At 47.8% G+C, this 16,947-nt stretch overlaps 1 protein-coding gene across 5 annotated transcripts in view; it reads left to right on the plus strand.

Moving 5' to 3' along the window:
* Nucleotides 1-573: 573 nt before the first annotated feature.
* Rbpms (RNA binding protein, mRNA processing factor) overlaps nucleotides 574-16,947 on the plus strand; it is a 143,119-nt gene continuing 126,745 nt past the window's right edge. For all 5 annotated transcript variants that reach the window (XR_009055687.1, XR_009055688.1, XM_057752834.1 and 2 more), the window contains exon 1: nucleotides 574-944. Coding sequence is in view for 3 of the 5 variants with exons in the window: in XM_057752834.1 (XP_057608817.1) it covers nucleotides 879-944 (66 nt within the window). In the remaining 2 variants the exon portion in view is untranslated. The remainder of the gene's footprint in view (nucleotides 945-16,947) is intronic.

Raw genomic sequence — 16,947 nt, forward strand, 5'->3', positions numbered from 1 at the left:
AGGGGAAAAGGCTGGGGAAGGCTCGCCGTTCTCCGGCACCGGCGGTGGGCTTGCCAAGCCGTGTCCTGCAAAAGCGGGGCTCGGTGGTGGGCTGTCCCCCGTGCCTTTCACCTTTCGGCTCAGGAAGAACCGAGTCTCGTCGGGTACTGCCAAGGGGGGTGGTTGAGGTGCACACCCGTCGTGGAAAACAAGAAAACAAAAGTTGCACGCCCCAGTCTCCGTCCCCCCACCCCCGGCCCCCCCCAGCAGGCTCGGTTCCCCGCCCCGAGCCCCCTCTCTCAGCCCACGCGCACCGCCTGCACGGACGCCGAGGCCCCGGGGGCTGGAGAGAGAGGGCGGACCCGACCTTCCTCCCGCCAACCCCGCAGCCTCGTGACCCCGGTGACATTTTCCCTCCCTTCCCCCCCCGCCCCCGTCGAGCTGGGCCCTGGGGTCGACCGCTCCGCCCCGCGCCCCTCCTCCCGCGGGGGGCTTCGCGGTCCCGAACAGCGTCCCTCTGGGCTGCGGCCGGCCGCGCACGTCCAGGGAGGGCGGAGGGAGGAGGGGGAGGGGAGGGAGGGGAAGGGGAGGAGGGTGGAAGGCGAGAGAAAGCGCGCTGCGTGCGGCCCCGCTGCCCAGAGCCTGCCAGCAGCGCGCCCTCGGCGGCTCCGGTCCCAACCGCGCCCGCCGCCTCGCTTCCTCCGCCTCGGCCCCGTCCCGACTCCGGGGCTCGCCCGGCCTCTCAGAGGTCCCCACCCGCCCCGGCTCCCCACTGCGCCGCCCGGCTCCAGCCCCGCAGCTCGCTCGCTCGACCGCCCGGGGGAAGGTAGCAAGCGGGCGAGCGCGCCCTCGCCTCAGCCCCGCGCCCCAGCCCCGCGCGGCGACGAAGGACCGGGAAGATGAACGGCGGAGGCAAAGCCGAGAAGGAGAACACCCCGAGCGAGGCCAACCTTCAGGAGGAGGAGGTACGGAGGGGGGGCCGGCTGGGAGTCTCGGGGCGCACGGGGTGGGGGCGCGCCAAGGGACGCGGCGTCCCGCGGGCGCGGGGCTGTGTCCACGCGCGTCCGCGTGCCTCCCATTGCATAACTTTTTAAGGACTTTCCCGAGACTTTTGTAAGTAGAATGCTCAGCTTTGTCTACCCGGGCTGTTGAAAGCGGAATCGAGAGCTGACTCCCGGGTGACCTCGGATGATTGGGATCGGGGAGGGTCAAGATTTGGGTTCTGCGTCTGCTGCTGGAAATCTGAGGGAGGCATGGTCGAAGGAAAAAAAACTCTGGGAAAGTTCTCGTTAAAAGCTACTTCCGACCCCAACTCCCCTCCCTCCCTTTCGGTGTTAAAAGTGCTGGGTGAAATATCTTCCTAGCTGAGACATTTTGGATTAATAGATAACTCATTAGCCGCATTCTTCTCCGATGAGTCGAAGACCCCCGCCGAACCTGGGCGAAGTGGATTGGGGGGTGGGGTGGGGTAGAATAACAAGGGCTAAAAGCTTTGGATTCCCCAAAGCCAAGGCGCACGGAGGGTTTTCATGGGGAAATCACAACTTTATGTGGCACACTTGGAGTGATGATTAAAAACAATTTGCGCCTGTGGTGCGTCTATCACTGAAAACACTCGAGTAATATGTGTGGATGGGGTGTGCATGGAACTAATGAGTTTGGTCGCTTTTGTGGCGTCCTGTCCTGACTTCACTCCTGCGGGTGGGTTTATTTGGAGGTCCCAAGAAATTGTATTTACCGTTTTTAAGGTCTCCTAGAATTGAGTGAGCAGAAGCAGAAACTGCCCAACCCACTATAACGTAGAAAGTGTTCTTACAGGTAAATCACATCCTAATAAGGAGGGTGAACGCAACTCAAACTGACTCGAAAGCGGTTAGGATGGTGAGGCAATTGAGACACTGGGTGCAAACTAAGATACCGAGACTGAAACCAAACTTAAGGATTCCATCCGTCCGCCCATCTCTCTGACCTATGTGAACTATCCCTCTGGTAAAATGGGAACTGTTTAAATAGGGAAGACAGAAGAGACCTAAATTTATGCAAAACAGTGCAGAGTTTGATTTTACCACAGTTGTAGGGTGGTGCACCTAAGAGAATTGAAGAAAGCTGACAATTGCCTCCCCACCTGAAGAAATTGCCTCTTTTATAAGCAAGCATTGCTTTTGGAAGGTTCTGTTTATGCCGTTTTATGACAGCGCTGGGGAGCCAGCTGCGAGTTCCTGCTGCTCTTCACCCGATCTCTTGACGAGTTAAACATAAAAAAGTGATGCCCTCTTGCCTTTTGAGAAATTGCTGGGTTTCGAGCATGCTTTAGTGAACACGACAAGGTAACTCTTAACAAGGTAACTCTTCAGATCAGCCCTACCTTTATCCCTGCTAAAAAGATGGATTCTATGAAACCATCTTTCTTCCTTCATCCGGTTCAGAAAAATTGCAACTGGGAAAAAGCTCATAGCAACAATAAAAACACCAAAGTTTGGTCCTTTTAAAATGATTTTGGAACACAACAAAACCCCAGAGGGTTTTTTTTTTTTTTTTTTTTTAAGGTTTTGGTAGATAACAATAGGCTTGTCTCCAAATCCCATACCCATTCGCCTAAAAATGATGGCAAGTCAGATTTTTCTCTTAATCCATCTTATCTGCAAACATTTCCAGTACTAAGGTCCCCCCTCTGGGTGATCATGTCTAGTAATGGACAGTGTTGGAGCAATCAGCTGCCTTATTTACCCTGTTGCACTGAGAGTGTTCTTTGTCAGGTAGGAATGGCATGTAATTCTGGGAGGTGTTTATCTTTTTTAGTGAAATATTTGTTATTTAAGAAACAAGTGGAGGAGAAAGATTGCAGAGCTCAGGTTGTTCACGAGTGGGAGTGTGTAAAACACATACACCTTGAGGAATGAGCTTTATTGTTTGCCTTTTTTTTTTTAAGTACTAGGATATGAACCCAGGATCACAGAGGTGCCAGGCAGCTACTCTGTCACTAGCCACTTTATATACGTTTTTGTTTAGAAATAGGGCTTCCCAAGTCACACAGTCAGGCTTTGAGCTTAAATTCATGCCTAAGAGTCCTGGGACATTTGCCTTCACACCTGGCTAGCATAATAGACATGCAGGGAAAGAAAATCATGAGTGATCCTGGTAATTTTATCATAATTCTCTGTTCCTCATGTATATTTGGTTTTTGAAAAACTCTAGGTTTTTTTTTTTTTTTAATTAATAAATAACCCTGAAAGCCACAAGTAAAACAAGTACAGTATTTTGGTGAGTCCCATTAATGTGCTTGTCATTATACAAAACCACAACACTGGGCCCATTCCCTGCCCACCCAGGGGATCCGCACTGCTCGGATGCATTGAAAAGCCTCCGAGTGGACTCTAGGAAACAGAACACACACACACACACACACACACACACACACACACACTTCTTGTATACATACATGAAGACAAGAGAAGAAAAATGTGCTTGCTGTAATTTCCGGCGGCTACTAAAACGAACTGGGAAAGTGAGTTCACCCGTCACTGAGAGAAAACAGTTTCTCATAGCTCACCGTGGGGTGTAGACTTTCTCCTCCTACATTGGAGAATTAATTCAAGGCTTTCTTCTTCCTTTCTACGTTTGAAAGCAAGTCCTCCAATCCTCCAGTATGTTTTAACCCCGAGTCTCTGTATTAGAGACTAGTAGGCTCACATGGATACAGTTGTGTAGACTGAAAAGTCCAGGATTTGGGGAAGAAAGGTTGTACATGTTTTCTGTGGTTGAAAAGTTAGTTGGTTTTTTTTTTTTTTTGAGAATCTGCAGCTTTGTATAATATAGCACATAAAACCGAGAAGAGAAATTTTAAGATTTTTGCAGTCTGTATAAGAGAATACATCTGGCTTTCTAGTGGACCATGTATGCTCTCTGCAAGGACAGCCGGTTGTCATTCTTCCTGGGACCTGAGAGTGGCAAGGGTTTTGTGTGTCTGTGCAGAGTGTTGGGCTGTTTCTTACATCACTTTTCAATTAAGGAAGTCATGCTGGCAGGAGGGTTGACCCGTTGAGAACCCAGCCTTAACTCCACAGCTAGGCTCTACTTTGAAACAAAAGTTCTTAGTTGGGTGTGGTGATGATTCCTTCATTTTGTAAGTCTCTGAGACCAGTCTGAGGCCAACCCTGGTCTATGTAGCAAGTTCTAGCCCAGCCAAGTGAGACACTTTCTCTAAACAAAAGTTAAAAAAAAAAGTTCTTAGAATGTGTCTCAAATTGTATAATCAGATTTTATTAAAAGTTAATACGTATGTGAGTGATAAATTCATAATCTGTCTCGTAATTACTGTCATTAGTAAGTTTGTGTTCAGACATACTGGGATCCTGTCCTACAGAACTTTATCATCGAGTGATTTCCTTTTTGGAAATGAGATAAACGTGTCATTTGGTTGTATTTTTAGTTTCATTCATGCCTTCGGACACTTTTTGGTTTTTTTCGAGACAGAGTCTCTCTGTAGCTTTGGTGCTGCCTATCCCAGAACTAGCTCTTGTAGACATAGCTGGCCTCGAACTCCCAGAGATCCGCCTGCCTCTGCCTCCCGAGTGCTGGGATTAAAGGCGTGTGCCACCACCACCCGGCAAAACTTTTTATTTTTTATTTATTTTTTTTGATTTTCGAGACAGGTTTTCTCCGTAGCTTTTGGTTCCTGTCCTGGAACTAGCTTTTGTAGACCAGGCTGGCCTCAAACTCACAGAGATCCGCCTGCCTCTGCCTCCCGAGTGCTGGGATTAAAGGCTTCGGGCACTTTTTATGTGGATCACCTTATGTTGAAGCAGTTTAAAAATTCATCTCCGTTCTGGGAAAGCAGTAATTAAATCAGAGAGACAAGCGTTGGCCGTGTTGCACCATTGATTGAGATGTTTGGAGAAATCACATCAAGTCAGATCCTGAGAGGATCATGCAGTTTTTACTTCATGTCTCCCAGAGTGCTTAGTATTTTGCCAAAGCATTGGGGTTAACAGTTGGCATGGAGGAAAGGGAATGCCAGTGGTGTGGGCTAACCTCTGGTTCTCGTGGCACATCAAGATCTCTGGACACGGCTTCTGGAAGCTTCGATTGGCAGAGTTTTGCATACTTCTGTGTTGCAAACCAAATCTAATATAGTGAACTTGTTTCAGTCGTGGAGCAGGAGTAGGTAACAGTGGTTTGGATGGAGATGTCTGAAGAGTGCCACTAATGTGGCATGCATTTTGGGCTACTCTGCCAAAAGTGGTTTTCCAGTTTCTCTGCCTTGATGCTTTGGTTGAGGCGTCTTTTGTGGAGGCGACGGCTCATACTGTTTCTGCCAGATTTAGTGTTAGAGCCATTAACTAGGAACATGGCATCAACAATGAAAATTAAGGGCTGTGGTTCTGTGGAGTTTTGGCAGGGGCCATCAAAACATGTTCTCATCCTTTGATTTAGTACCTGTATTGTTAGAATTTACGCTAAGGAAATTGGGCGGTAATAAAGATTTCTTTCTAGGAGTTATGCTGGCGAAAATTCTCAAACTGTTCAACGAATGGGAATTTGCTAAGCAAATCATTAGAATTCCATAGGAATGTTATACAGCCATTAAAGGATACGTTTTTTTGAAATGTATATTTATTGCAGATTATTTTTGTGTCTGTAATATATATGATAACAGTAGGCGGGTCTGGAAACTAAAAGTCTGAAGGCAGGGTCCCCGCAGGCCACTGCTTCCTGGAAAATCTTAAGAACCGGGCTCCAGACATCCTGAGGACTAAGTTTTTGTTGAGCAAACAGCAGTTTTCAAGTTTTAATACTTTTTTAAAATTTTGAGATTATAATTACCTCATTTCCCTTTTCCCTTTCCTCCCTCCGAACTCTCCCGAGTAACTCTTCCACTTTGCTTCTCAAGTTCTTTGAAAACGGTGTATGTAAAACTAAATATAACTACAATGAATGTAATTGGTGGATTACATACAGATCATAGTGAATTGCTTTTTTTGGTATTTCCAAAATGGCTTTGTGAGCCTTCTGGCTTTGAAGATTTTGTTAAACTCTTGTGTGATTCATGTAGGTGCAACAAACCTTCAGGTTCGAGTTTGGTTTGGCTCAGGAGCCTGACTTGGGCAGGGCTCAGGCCTTTGCTGCTCCTCAGAGCCCTCATGTCCTTTGTCTTCATCTTCGTTTCTCCTGTCTCCTGTTAGTGATCTTCAGCTGCCCCCCATGCTCTGATACCCTCTCTCAAGCCAGCATGATGCCGTGCAGCTGGGTCTCATGACGCCCCAGATCTGTCCCGCCCAGCTCTGACCGCCGCAGAAAAGTCCATACTTGATACTCGGGGTTGTTCTAATATGCCTCTGAGAACCTTTCTGCCCATTCCTTCCTCTGTTCTGGTCCAAGCTGAGCCTCCCGCCCCCCATCCATGGAGGCCTTGTTTTCCCAGGAAGTTCCTTGTTATCTCCGCTTAGCTTCTGGACCACCGTGCAAAGATGTGCATGCTGTCTAATGGAATTCCCAGTGGTTCGACTTCCCCATGCCAGGCCCACGGCCACACACACTCCTTTATAAGTTTAGAATTTGGAATATACATGGCGGCTACCTGCTTAATATTGAGAGTCCTACTAGAGATTTCAAAAGGTCGTGACCCCACCTATTGGGAAATGATCTTTCTCACCTGTAGCATCAATGGCACAGGTGAGTCCATCAGATAGATGCGCTCACTCATCCCATGGAACTATTGGGTTCTCACCATTTGAACCTGGGTTCTCCCGTGGAACTCCTTTTTGACCTGGTCCTAGTCTTTGCTAGGTGGAAGAGCAGGGAGTTCCCCCTGTTCCCAAACAGTCTGCTCTGTGTGACAGCCACTTTGGAATGTTTGTGTTCAGTTTCATTTGGCACCTTAGTGTCTGCCTGGGGGCAGGGGACGGGAATGCAAAGGTCCCTCTTGAACAGTACTTGCTTGGGTCAAAGAAAAAACTTAGGAAGGAATGAGAAGAATGAGCCTTGACAGCTAGCGCACAAGTGGCTGGCGCAGTCCAGTGGACTGGAAACCTGGTGAACCAAGTCTTCAAACTGATGCCATGTTGGTAAGATCCTATCCTTGCCGGACCCTGATGGCGCTGGGCTCATAGGAGAATAACGGGCATGACTTTATGAACCCACAACTCCATCTTTAATATGCACCAGGAGAATATGTGTGTGTGTCGGAGGTGAGGGATGCTTGATGTGACCTGCAACTTGAAGCTGACTGAGGGAGGGGTATGTGCTTGGATGTTTTTTTTTTCTTTTTGGTTTTTCGAGACAGGGTTTCTCTGTGGTTTTGGAGCCTGTCCTGGAACTAGCTCTTGTAGACCAGGCTGGTCTCGAAGTCACAGAGATCCGCCTGCCTCTGCCTCCCAAGTGCTGGGATTAAAGGCGTGCGCCACAACCGCCCGGCTGTGCTTGAATTTCTAAGAATAAAATTGCCCAGTTTGTGGAACAGAGTGAACTGCCAGAATCATTTCCCCTATGAGAATTTCAGGAATATTTTTATACACTTACTAAAGAAATAGTCATCACTAGCATTTATTTATGTATGTATGTATGTATGTATGTATGTATGTATGTATGTATGTAGAAGAACTGGGTCTCTCATTATGTAGACCAGGCTGGCCTTGAATTCACAGAGATCCTCCTGCCTCTGCTGAGATTAAAGCATAAGCCACTCTGCCTGGCCAATCACTAACTCCTGCCTGCTGTGCTGTATTACAAGTTAGGCACTGGACCACCTGTAACCATTTTTTTATCCTTACAAACTAATGTAGGGTTTTTGTTTCTCTCTCTTTGTGTGTCTGTGTGTGTGTGTGTATGTCAGAGAGAGAGAGAGAGAGAGAGAGAGAGAGAGAGTCAGTCTTACTGTGTAGACCAGTCGCTCACCGGCACACCGCATCCTCTCCTGCGTCAGGTTCCCGCTACAGTCAGCTGGTGCAGGTGTTTGCGTGTCCCTTTTATGGACAGGCAACTGAGGCAGTGTGAAGTGTGGCCTGATTGACCAGGGCCATCAGGTCTAGACCCAGGAGAGGTGCTAGGAGCTAGGGGAGACGCTTCCTCCTCTCCGGGTGTTTAATAGAGGGATGGCTGGGCACAAATTAACAAGTTTAATAAAGCGTGACAGCGAGGTTGAGGTGGTTTGAACTGGAAACGCCTTCTCCTGAGAGGATGGTGAAGAAAAGGGCTGGTATTCAGCAGAATCCAAAGACTTTGACCTATGAGAAAGATCATGGGCGCGGGGGGGGGGGGGGCGGGGGGAGATGACAGGCAAGGAATCCATGCGGTGTGAACATTCAAGACTCCTTTTGGGGAGGAATGGCTCATGGGAGCCCTTGCTTTCTGAGCTAGGAGAGGGGCCTCTGTCCTCTGCTGGAGGGCAAGGGGTGGACGTGCAGCACACAGATCTTCTTGTTCAGTATTTCAGGACATAAAGCCAGCATTGAAGTATCCACGAGGCCCCTGAATCCATCTGAAGTGGGCTGGAGAGGAGATTAAGGGTTGACCTCAACACCTCTTTGGGTTCTCCGTTGGATGGTTGGTTTGTGGAAGCACAAATTGGGTACAGGGCAGGTCGGAGTGATGATGCTGAGTCTGGGGTGAACAGGATAAGCCAGATGTTAAAATAGGATTTTTCAGAACAGTTCACAGATAGCTTGGTAATTGAAAATGCGCGTCATGTGTATGAGTGTCTATAAAATGAAATTCCAATCCCTGGGAAACCTTGTGATGAAAAGCCAGGAAAGAGAAAAGGCTTCTGGGGGAAGAGGGAGAATTGGAAGTTCTCAGGGGGAAGGAACTAATTTTAATACATGAGCACGCATTACTTAGAAACTGCCTGATTATAGTAGTATTTGCTATCTTTATCAGCTGGGGGGAGGGGGAGGAGGAGTTAGAAATATCTAGCTCTGTATAGTATTTCTCATGCTTTTCTGCTTTCATCAAAGTCCGAGGAGTTTGATTTTCCCCAGACTTGCAGTTTTCTTTCCTTGAAGACCAGGCTATCATAACATCTAGAGAGGCTTGAGTGGAGCATTGGCCGCCCAAGGTCATGTGTTCCGCGGATCAAGTTTTCCTTTACATACCTGCAGGTGTTGTTTGGTACTCTGCTAAGTGCCCACTGAAAAGCAGCCCTGGAAAGGATCTTAAAGAAAACTCAACAACACGTGGTTGCATTTCTAGCACCGTCTCAGCCCGCAGCAGCCATTCTGATGCATATTAATGGGTAGCAAAGAGGAGACAGAAATGGCAGGAAGAGATGCAGCGCACACCAGGAAAGGAGGCCGGGATTTCAGCTTGTAAATGCAGTGTTGTTGCGCCAATTTCAAAGGCAGTAGAAGTGCTTAGGCAGGCTGCTTTAATCCTGCCGGCATCTGGGATTTTGCAGAGGTGCGAGAAATCTGAGCGGCTCAGGATAGCGGTCTCTCTCGTCAAGGCTGGAACTCCCACCTTCAGTTCGTCCTTACTTTCCAGGAGTGAATGAATCTTACTGATGAAGGTCCTCTGATACCCCAAATTCCTTTATGTCACCCGGTAGATGATGCTGGCCGGTGGCTACAGACGATTTTCTCCTTGACTCCGCAGGATCTCGTTTTTTGCCACCTCAAGGCTGGCATACTTGAGGCTGCTGGGGACAAGTGAAAACTGCGATCTTATTACTGAAGTAGCAGAATTTCTTTTGTGCTGCGGGGGGTGGGGGGGGGGCGCTGTGGAGGTGTCATTGTCTTACCCAGGTGGGAGTTACAAGACTGAGGATGTGTGAGCTTCCAGAGGCTTCTGTATTGACTATAGTGTTCTCTAGCCGGCATCATGTGATGGGGGAGGGCAAGACAGGAAGGACCCTCCCTTCCAGGCCCTTGATGTTGGGGTAGCCTTGGTTGTCAGGGTAACCTATGGTTCCCACTTAGCCTGCTCCTCTCCATTCTCTTGAGTTGAATTTCTGCTTTACCCAGGATGACTGAGTACTTTTCCAGCAGTGAGTAGCAGAATTGCTAGAGCGAGTCATGCTCATAGTGGTTTGAATTTCCTTTTCAACCTTAGGTGGTCAAGTGTGGGGGTGCACACCCTTAATCCTAGAAGTCAGGAGGCAGAGGCAGGTGGATCTGAGTTTGAAGCCAATCTGGTCTACAGAGTGAGTTCCAGGACAGCCAGAGCTACACAGAGAAACCCTGTCTCTGAAGAGGGGGAAAAAGCATTTATGATTGTTCATGCTAAGTGACTGAGCATTTATATAGCTAGTCCAAAGTGGACACTAGTCCACTGTGCCCCACCCCCTCATTTAAGATGCTGGCGCTTCTACTGGCCTAAACTATAGTCAAGTCTGCCCTTACCAATGGGCCCTTTCCCCACATGCTGAGATTACAGCTTTTTTGGTCTGTGTAAGTGTGTGGCGCAAATGCCCTGTCTTTTAACAAAGGAAATGATGTCATGCCATGTTCAGGGATAGGAAAACTGAGGCACCCTGAGATGCTAAATTAATCTGTCTGAGGTTTTACAGCCGGTGGGTAGGGGCTTAAAAATGTCCCGTGACTGGGGGCTGGAGAGATGACTCAGCACTTAAGAGCCCTGGAGGACCTGGGTTCAATTCTCAGCACCCCATGGTCGCTTACCACTGCCTATGATTTAAGCCCAGGAGCTCAGAGACCTTCACACTGATACACATGCAGGCAAAACATCTGTGCACAGAAAATAAAAATAATTAAAAAAGTTTCCCCTGTCACACAAGCTTCATGTGATTGGTTCTTTCTGGACCTCTGGCCCCATCTCCTGGGAATCCCAGTCTCATCTGATAAAGCTTTAGTACCTCGGATCCTCATTAGATATGCCCATTTGCCAGACTCCTTCCTGCCTGGTGCCAGCCAGTCTGCGTGCCTACAGGTTAGTCCTGACCTTTACCCTAGTCCTAGTTCTATGTCACCCAGAAAGAGACCTGTGACGACAGGTTTAAAGTAGCCCACATTTCTACCTTTATTTTCCAGATGGCATCTCTTGACATTTTCTGTGTGCTATTGGACTTGCTTACCTTGTACCCCGATAGGCCCCTGGCAGAAGAAACTTTTCGTCTTATTTAATGTCTTTTTAAAACAAAAAATCAAAAACCAAAAAAACCCAGAGCCTAGACCAATGCCTCGTATTTCAGAGGCAGACATCTGTGTGATACGCCACATCATCATAGATCCTCTCAGCATTTTCCAGATTGTTTTATTTTCTTTCCCTATTTCTTTCTTGATTTCCCCCCCCCCCCAAAGGCATGGTCTCTCTATTATGGAATCCTGGCTGTCAGGGAACTCGAGAGATCCACTTATCTCTGTCTCCCCAGTGCTGGGAATCAAGGCCTGAGCAACCACGCCTGGCTGAGATTTAAGTTTTTCTGTCTTCCAGGTGGATATTTCTGATTCCCAGTCCCCCACTTGATTGCATCAGAAACCAGAGTTATCATTTCACAACCTCTTGAGATTTTGCTCAGGTAGTATATGACTGATCCCTTAGGAGGTAGGGCAGACAGTCTTTTTGCACACATAAAGGAATTCTTCCCTTACGTCCGGTTAAACACAACCGCACTTAAACAATGAAATGACTGCTGTAGCTGGAGAGGTAAATTTTGCCAGGTGTGACTTTGGCCTTGAGAGGGTTGTAACCACCTGGAGTTAATGCTGAGCCTTTGGCTAAGTCTACCTCAAGCTGTTTTAGCTTCCAAGATACGAGTTCAGGGTCATTCTGGCTTCGGGTGGCTGGCACAGACTTTTAGCACCTGGGTTCCAATGTGAAGGAATCCTTAGGGAGCTACCCCAGGCCGCACCCACTGTCTTCATAAACTTGGCTATTCCTCCGCTTTGTTTTTGCTTCTCATTGTAGAGCAGAACAGATAATATCTCAAGCCTAAAGAAATGTGCCTTGTCATTGGCTTATCATCTGTTAATTGAGCAGAAAACGCTGGCCTTCGGATTGGCCTCATTTGCACAGCACACCAAGTCCCAATCTGACCTGGATCGGGGGTTTGCTGTCCTGCTCTGGGTCGTCCATTGTCTGATAATCCCACAACCAAAGTTATATGTTCTTAGAAGTCAGCGCTTGGCCAGCCTGTCGCTACCCTTCAGTTTTATTATCTCGTTTTCAGTGTTGCCTGGGGGACAGAGGACAAGTTACTTAAGCCGTTTAGGGAAGCAGGCCTCCCTTCCCGTAACTAAAAGGGAGTGATGGCACACACAGATGTTGCCTGCTGTGTGTCGTGAGTCCCATCTTTTCACTTTCTGTTTCTCAGCGGCGACACCGGATGCAGGAAAAGGCGCGTTAGACTGTTATGGAGCCTTTTCAATACAAACCCCTTAGGTTTTGTTTTTATTAAATTATTTTAATACAGCGAGGAAAAACCAGAGCACCCTAGACTTGGGAATTTCCTTTTGTTTTAGGGAAGTATCTTACACCTGGATTGCCTACCTGCAGGGGTTTCATTTGTTTTTTTTTTTTTTTTTTTTTTTTTTTTTTTTGTAAGCAAACCAGTGCTGAGATCTCCTAGGGAATTGGGCGTGACTCTGTGGGTGTGAGCCGGCTGCAGGAAATGACCCTCTGTAAACAAAAGGATTATTTAAGGCCCATCCTGAGTCTTTGTGCTTTGAGAGGGTTGTGGGGAAAACCAGAACTTGGAATCCCGGCTTTAGCTCTCTTCCTGGAGAGGGCAGTGAGGGGAATATCTGCCTGGTGAGCAGGCTCTACCTAGAGTACCAGTTCTCAGCCTTCCTAATGCCACCACCATTAAATACAGTCCCTCGTGTTGTGGTGACTCCCCCCCAACCATACAGTTATTTTCTTGGTTCTTCATATGTGTAATTTTGCTGCTGTTGTGAGTTGTAATATAAATATTGACCCCCAACGATATGCAACCCCCCAAAGGTGTTGCGGCTGGGAACCGCTGCTCTAGTGCCAGAACACCAGCCCAAGGAAGAGTGGGGCCTAGCAACCCTTTAGAAGGGCAGGATTTCCTACCCCAAGGAGAAAAAAAAGGCATGGGATGCCGGTTGTCCAGAGGTATACATACCCAGTGTGACCTGTGGGTTGTTTACTCTGGCTTCTAGCTTTTGCCTAAAAGCCCATTGGCCATCGGAATGCCGAGATGTAATCACAGTGGGAAAGGCAGACAAAAGGGCTCTCACCATGTGTGTTGGTAAAGACATCCTTCCCGCAGTGAGGAGGCTGAGGCAGGAGGTTGGCCACGACTGTGCAACCCTGTCCCTGTATAAATAAAGCCGGATCCGTTTCTTAATATGAAGAGACTGTTGCACAGTGGTGTCTGTACTAGACAGTCTTTAAGCTAACAACGAAACAATTTGTAACCAGTGGGTTTCAGACCCTGGACCTCCTGGCAGAGTCCATACAGTGAGGTCCTGGATTTAAGGGTGCCAGGCTAAGTAGTTTGTGCAGTATCAGGATTTATTTATTTATTTGTTTAGCCAGTACAAATTCTTGCTGACTTGCAGCAATGAAGTTTCCCAGCACTGTGTTTTTTTTTGGAGAACCCATCCCACTAGTAAGTAGAAACACACATTTTGCTCAAAGTGGGCTTGTGTTTTTCTTAGTTTTCGGCGGAAGAGAAAAACGCATCTTTGTAGAGGATGTTTTTAGACTTTTGTTTTTTTAGTTGCTAAGTTCAGAAGGCCAGCTGATAATGTTTTGTGTGGGCGGAGTATTTATTCCTGAGCAGCTAACAGTTAACGCAGCACTTTAAGGGCAGAGATAACACCAGAGCAGCCATTCCGATCTCAGTTCTACAGGGTTTTATTTGTGTGCTGAAGCTCTGTATTTTAGATGTGGGGCCCCGGGGCTGTTAGGAGAAAGGGAGCACTGGAAATTCACTTCATAGGGGAAAGTTATTTTCACTGATAAGTGTCTGAAGTATTGAAACATTTCCCAAGTTTTCTTGTTGTTCCTCGTCCCGTCCTGTGTGCCCTGTGCCCCACCCCCCCTCTTACTCTAGGTGACTACCCCTTTGTCCTGGTCTAGGAATTTGCTTAGTATGCTGGCCTTGAACTTGAGCTGTCCTGTCCCTGCCCTAAAGGCGGATCTTTAGGTTCCTAGCTTTGGGATTGAACCCAAAACAGATGTCACAGATGTCTCTTCCACCAACCTGTAACCCCAGGCCTTTATACGTTTGAAAAACATTTAAGAAAAGTGAACTGTAAGTGAGGGCCCAGCAAAACTGCCAAACCTGACCACACCATAGGGAGACAGAAGGGTTTACTGGGGATCAAACACACCAAGCTGGCCAGGAGGAAGAGCAGAAGGGTGGAGAAGGAGGCAGATTTTACGTGAGTCTGAGCTCATGAACAGTGGCAACTGACCCAGAAGTAGATACCCTCGCGAGGGTAGTTGACCTTTGTGGCTGGAGGAAGGGGGGAAGTTTTTGGTAAACAGAAACCCACCTTTATTAGGCTTGTTTACCTGATGACAGTCCTTCAGTTTACTGAGCCAAAGTCCCGTTTATGACAAGACCAGCTCTGCCTTTTTGGGGTGCCCCTTTGGACCTAACAGGTGCATTTTGACCTGGATCTACTTGGAAGCGGCTGTACACCATGTACATTAGGTGTATATGCTTTTTTGTTTTTTCAAGACAGGATTTCTCTTGGCTGTCCTGGAACTCACTCTGTAGAGCCATCTGGCCTCGAACTCAGAGTTCTCTGCCTCCCAAGAGCTGGGAGTAAAGGCGCGTGTGACCACCGCCTGGCTGCTTGTCTTTATTTTTAAATGCATGATTAACATGACTTTAACTTGTAAAAAGGTGTGTCACAGTAGCAGGGGGGGGGCCCACTCTCCAAGCTCCTTTGCCCTGTGCGAAATCCAGAGCAGAAGAATGAGGTGACGCGCCAGTAAGTCCGTGCATTGAACATGGCACGTTGTCCTTGCGGGATGGAACAGAACAGTCACAAGCAGCATGGATCACAGGTTCCTTTGTAGGTGTACACGTTGAGTGTAGCATTTGGTTCTGTCGGTGCAGTCTGTAGCTCTGCACATCCGTGGCACTATTGCTAAACCCAGAATCAACATGAAAAGCCCTCCGCAGGGATGCTGGTCATTTCCACGTTTTTAGCTACTCTAAGCAAGTGTCTTGCCCATTGTGGGGCCAGTGTCTGTTGCCATTTGGTCATAATGTGCTCTGCCTGCTGACTCTGGGGAAGGAGAGAGGGGGAGATGGAGACAGAGACTGCCTTAAAAGGGAAGAAGAGTTGAAGTGCATATAGCTTTGGGATATGCTGTGAGCCTTTGATTTTGACAAAGATTTGTTCTTGTTTGCTTGACTACTGATCTACACCTGAAGCCCCATCCAAAATGTTAAATGCCACACCTGTTTGTTCCCGAAAACCTCGTGGGGCTGTCGTCCCTGGTTGGTTTTAGCCCACCTGTCACCAGCTAGATTATCTGGGAAGAGGAACCTGTGTTCCTCTATCAGATGGGCCTGTGGGTCATTTTCTTTAGTAATGGTTGATGTGAGAGGGGCTGGACCGCTGGGGGCAGTGCCTCCCCTGATCAGGTTGTCCTAGGTGGTGTAAGGGCAAATCGCAGTAAGCAGAATTTTTCCAGAATTCTACCTCAGTTCCAGCCTGGCTTCCTCTGTCTCCAGCTGTGTGCTAGTCTCTTCCTCCCAGTTGCCGCAGTGGGAACCGAGGCAAGACAAAGGTTGCTCATGTCTTTTGTAATACCGTGGGTCATCGTTGGCCGTGGGTGAGTCATCCTGTTGGTGTGACCTTGATAGAAATAAATGCAGGCTCTTCCCGGGGACAGGGAAAAGTAGACAGAGCTGCAGCTTGACCCAGCCTCTGCATTCAGTCTAGTGCTGACTGGGAGTCTCTACAAACTTCACAAGCATTCATGGCACTTGCCAAATTGAAATTGCACTCTTTTCCCCGTAGAGCCTGCTGTAAATGCCCTCTCCACCTCCATACCACTGAGTCAATTTCAGCCCCACAATGTAGGGACTTTCTCTTGCACTGGAATAGAAAGAGAAAGCCTGGAGGTAGTAGAGTCTCTTCCTAAACTCTTGGGAAGCTCTCCAGGTGCCCCCCTTTTCATCTTTGTATAATAAGAATTTATAGGAATTACTTCCACACGCGAGCCACTATGAAGCAACATTCTGTGGATATTTTGTTTTGTTTTTTGGGGGCAGGGTTTCTATGTGTAACAGCCCCAGCTGTTCCAGAACTGGGTCTATAAACCAGGCTGGCCTCGAACTGAAAGAGGTCCTCCTGCCTCTGCTTCCCAAGTTCTGGGATTAAAGGCGTGCGCCACCGCTGCCCAGCGTCTGTGGTTATTTTTGCTCTATAATGTATCTGATACTCAGTCTTGACATTGTCAAGACCCAAAGGCCACTCATTCCTCATGTAATGGGGCTTTGATTTCATCAGGAAACGTTTTTCTCAATACAATCCCAGCCCTCTGAGAGCTGAGACAGGGAGATCGGGAATTATACCTATAATCCCAGCTCTCTGGGAACTGAGACAGGAAGATCGGGAATTTGAGGCCAGCCTGGTCTATTTACTTGAGACCCTGTCTGAGAAGAGAGAAAGACAGAACACTGCTTTAGACAGAACACCACTTTAGGTTTGTGTACACACACATCTTTTTGTTTGTTTTTTGAGACAAGGTTTCCCTGTGTAACAGCTCTTGCTAGTCTTCGTAGACCAGGCTGGCCTCAAATTCACAGAGATCCTCCTGTCCTGCCTCCCCAGTGCTGGGGTTAAAGTGTGCGCCACTACTACCCAGCTCATATGTACATTTTTAACAAATGAAATCTGAGTGTTTGGACTGCTTTTCATTTAACGTAGAGGTGTGTTCATTACAGTGTCCAACAGGCTGTGATAACACTTCATTCTAGCGGTAGGGGAACAATGTCACAGCAGGGAATCTAGATATTCAAAGGAATGGAAGAGGGGCTGCTGCCATCTCAGGCAGAAGAAACTGGTTGCTTTTTGTCAG

This window comes from Chionomys nivalis, chromosome 20 (assembly GCF_950005125.1).
Source record: "Chionomys nivalis chromosome 20, mChiNiv1.1, whole genome shotgun sequence".
NCBI classification, from domain to species: Eukaryota; Metazoa; Chordata; class Mammalia; order Rodentia; family Cricetidae; genus Chionomys; species Chionomys nivalis.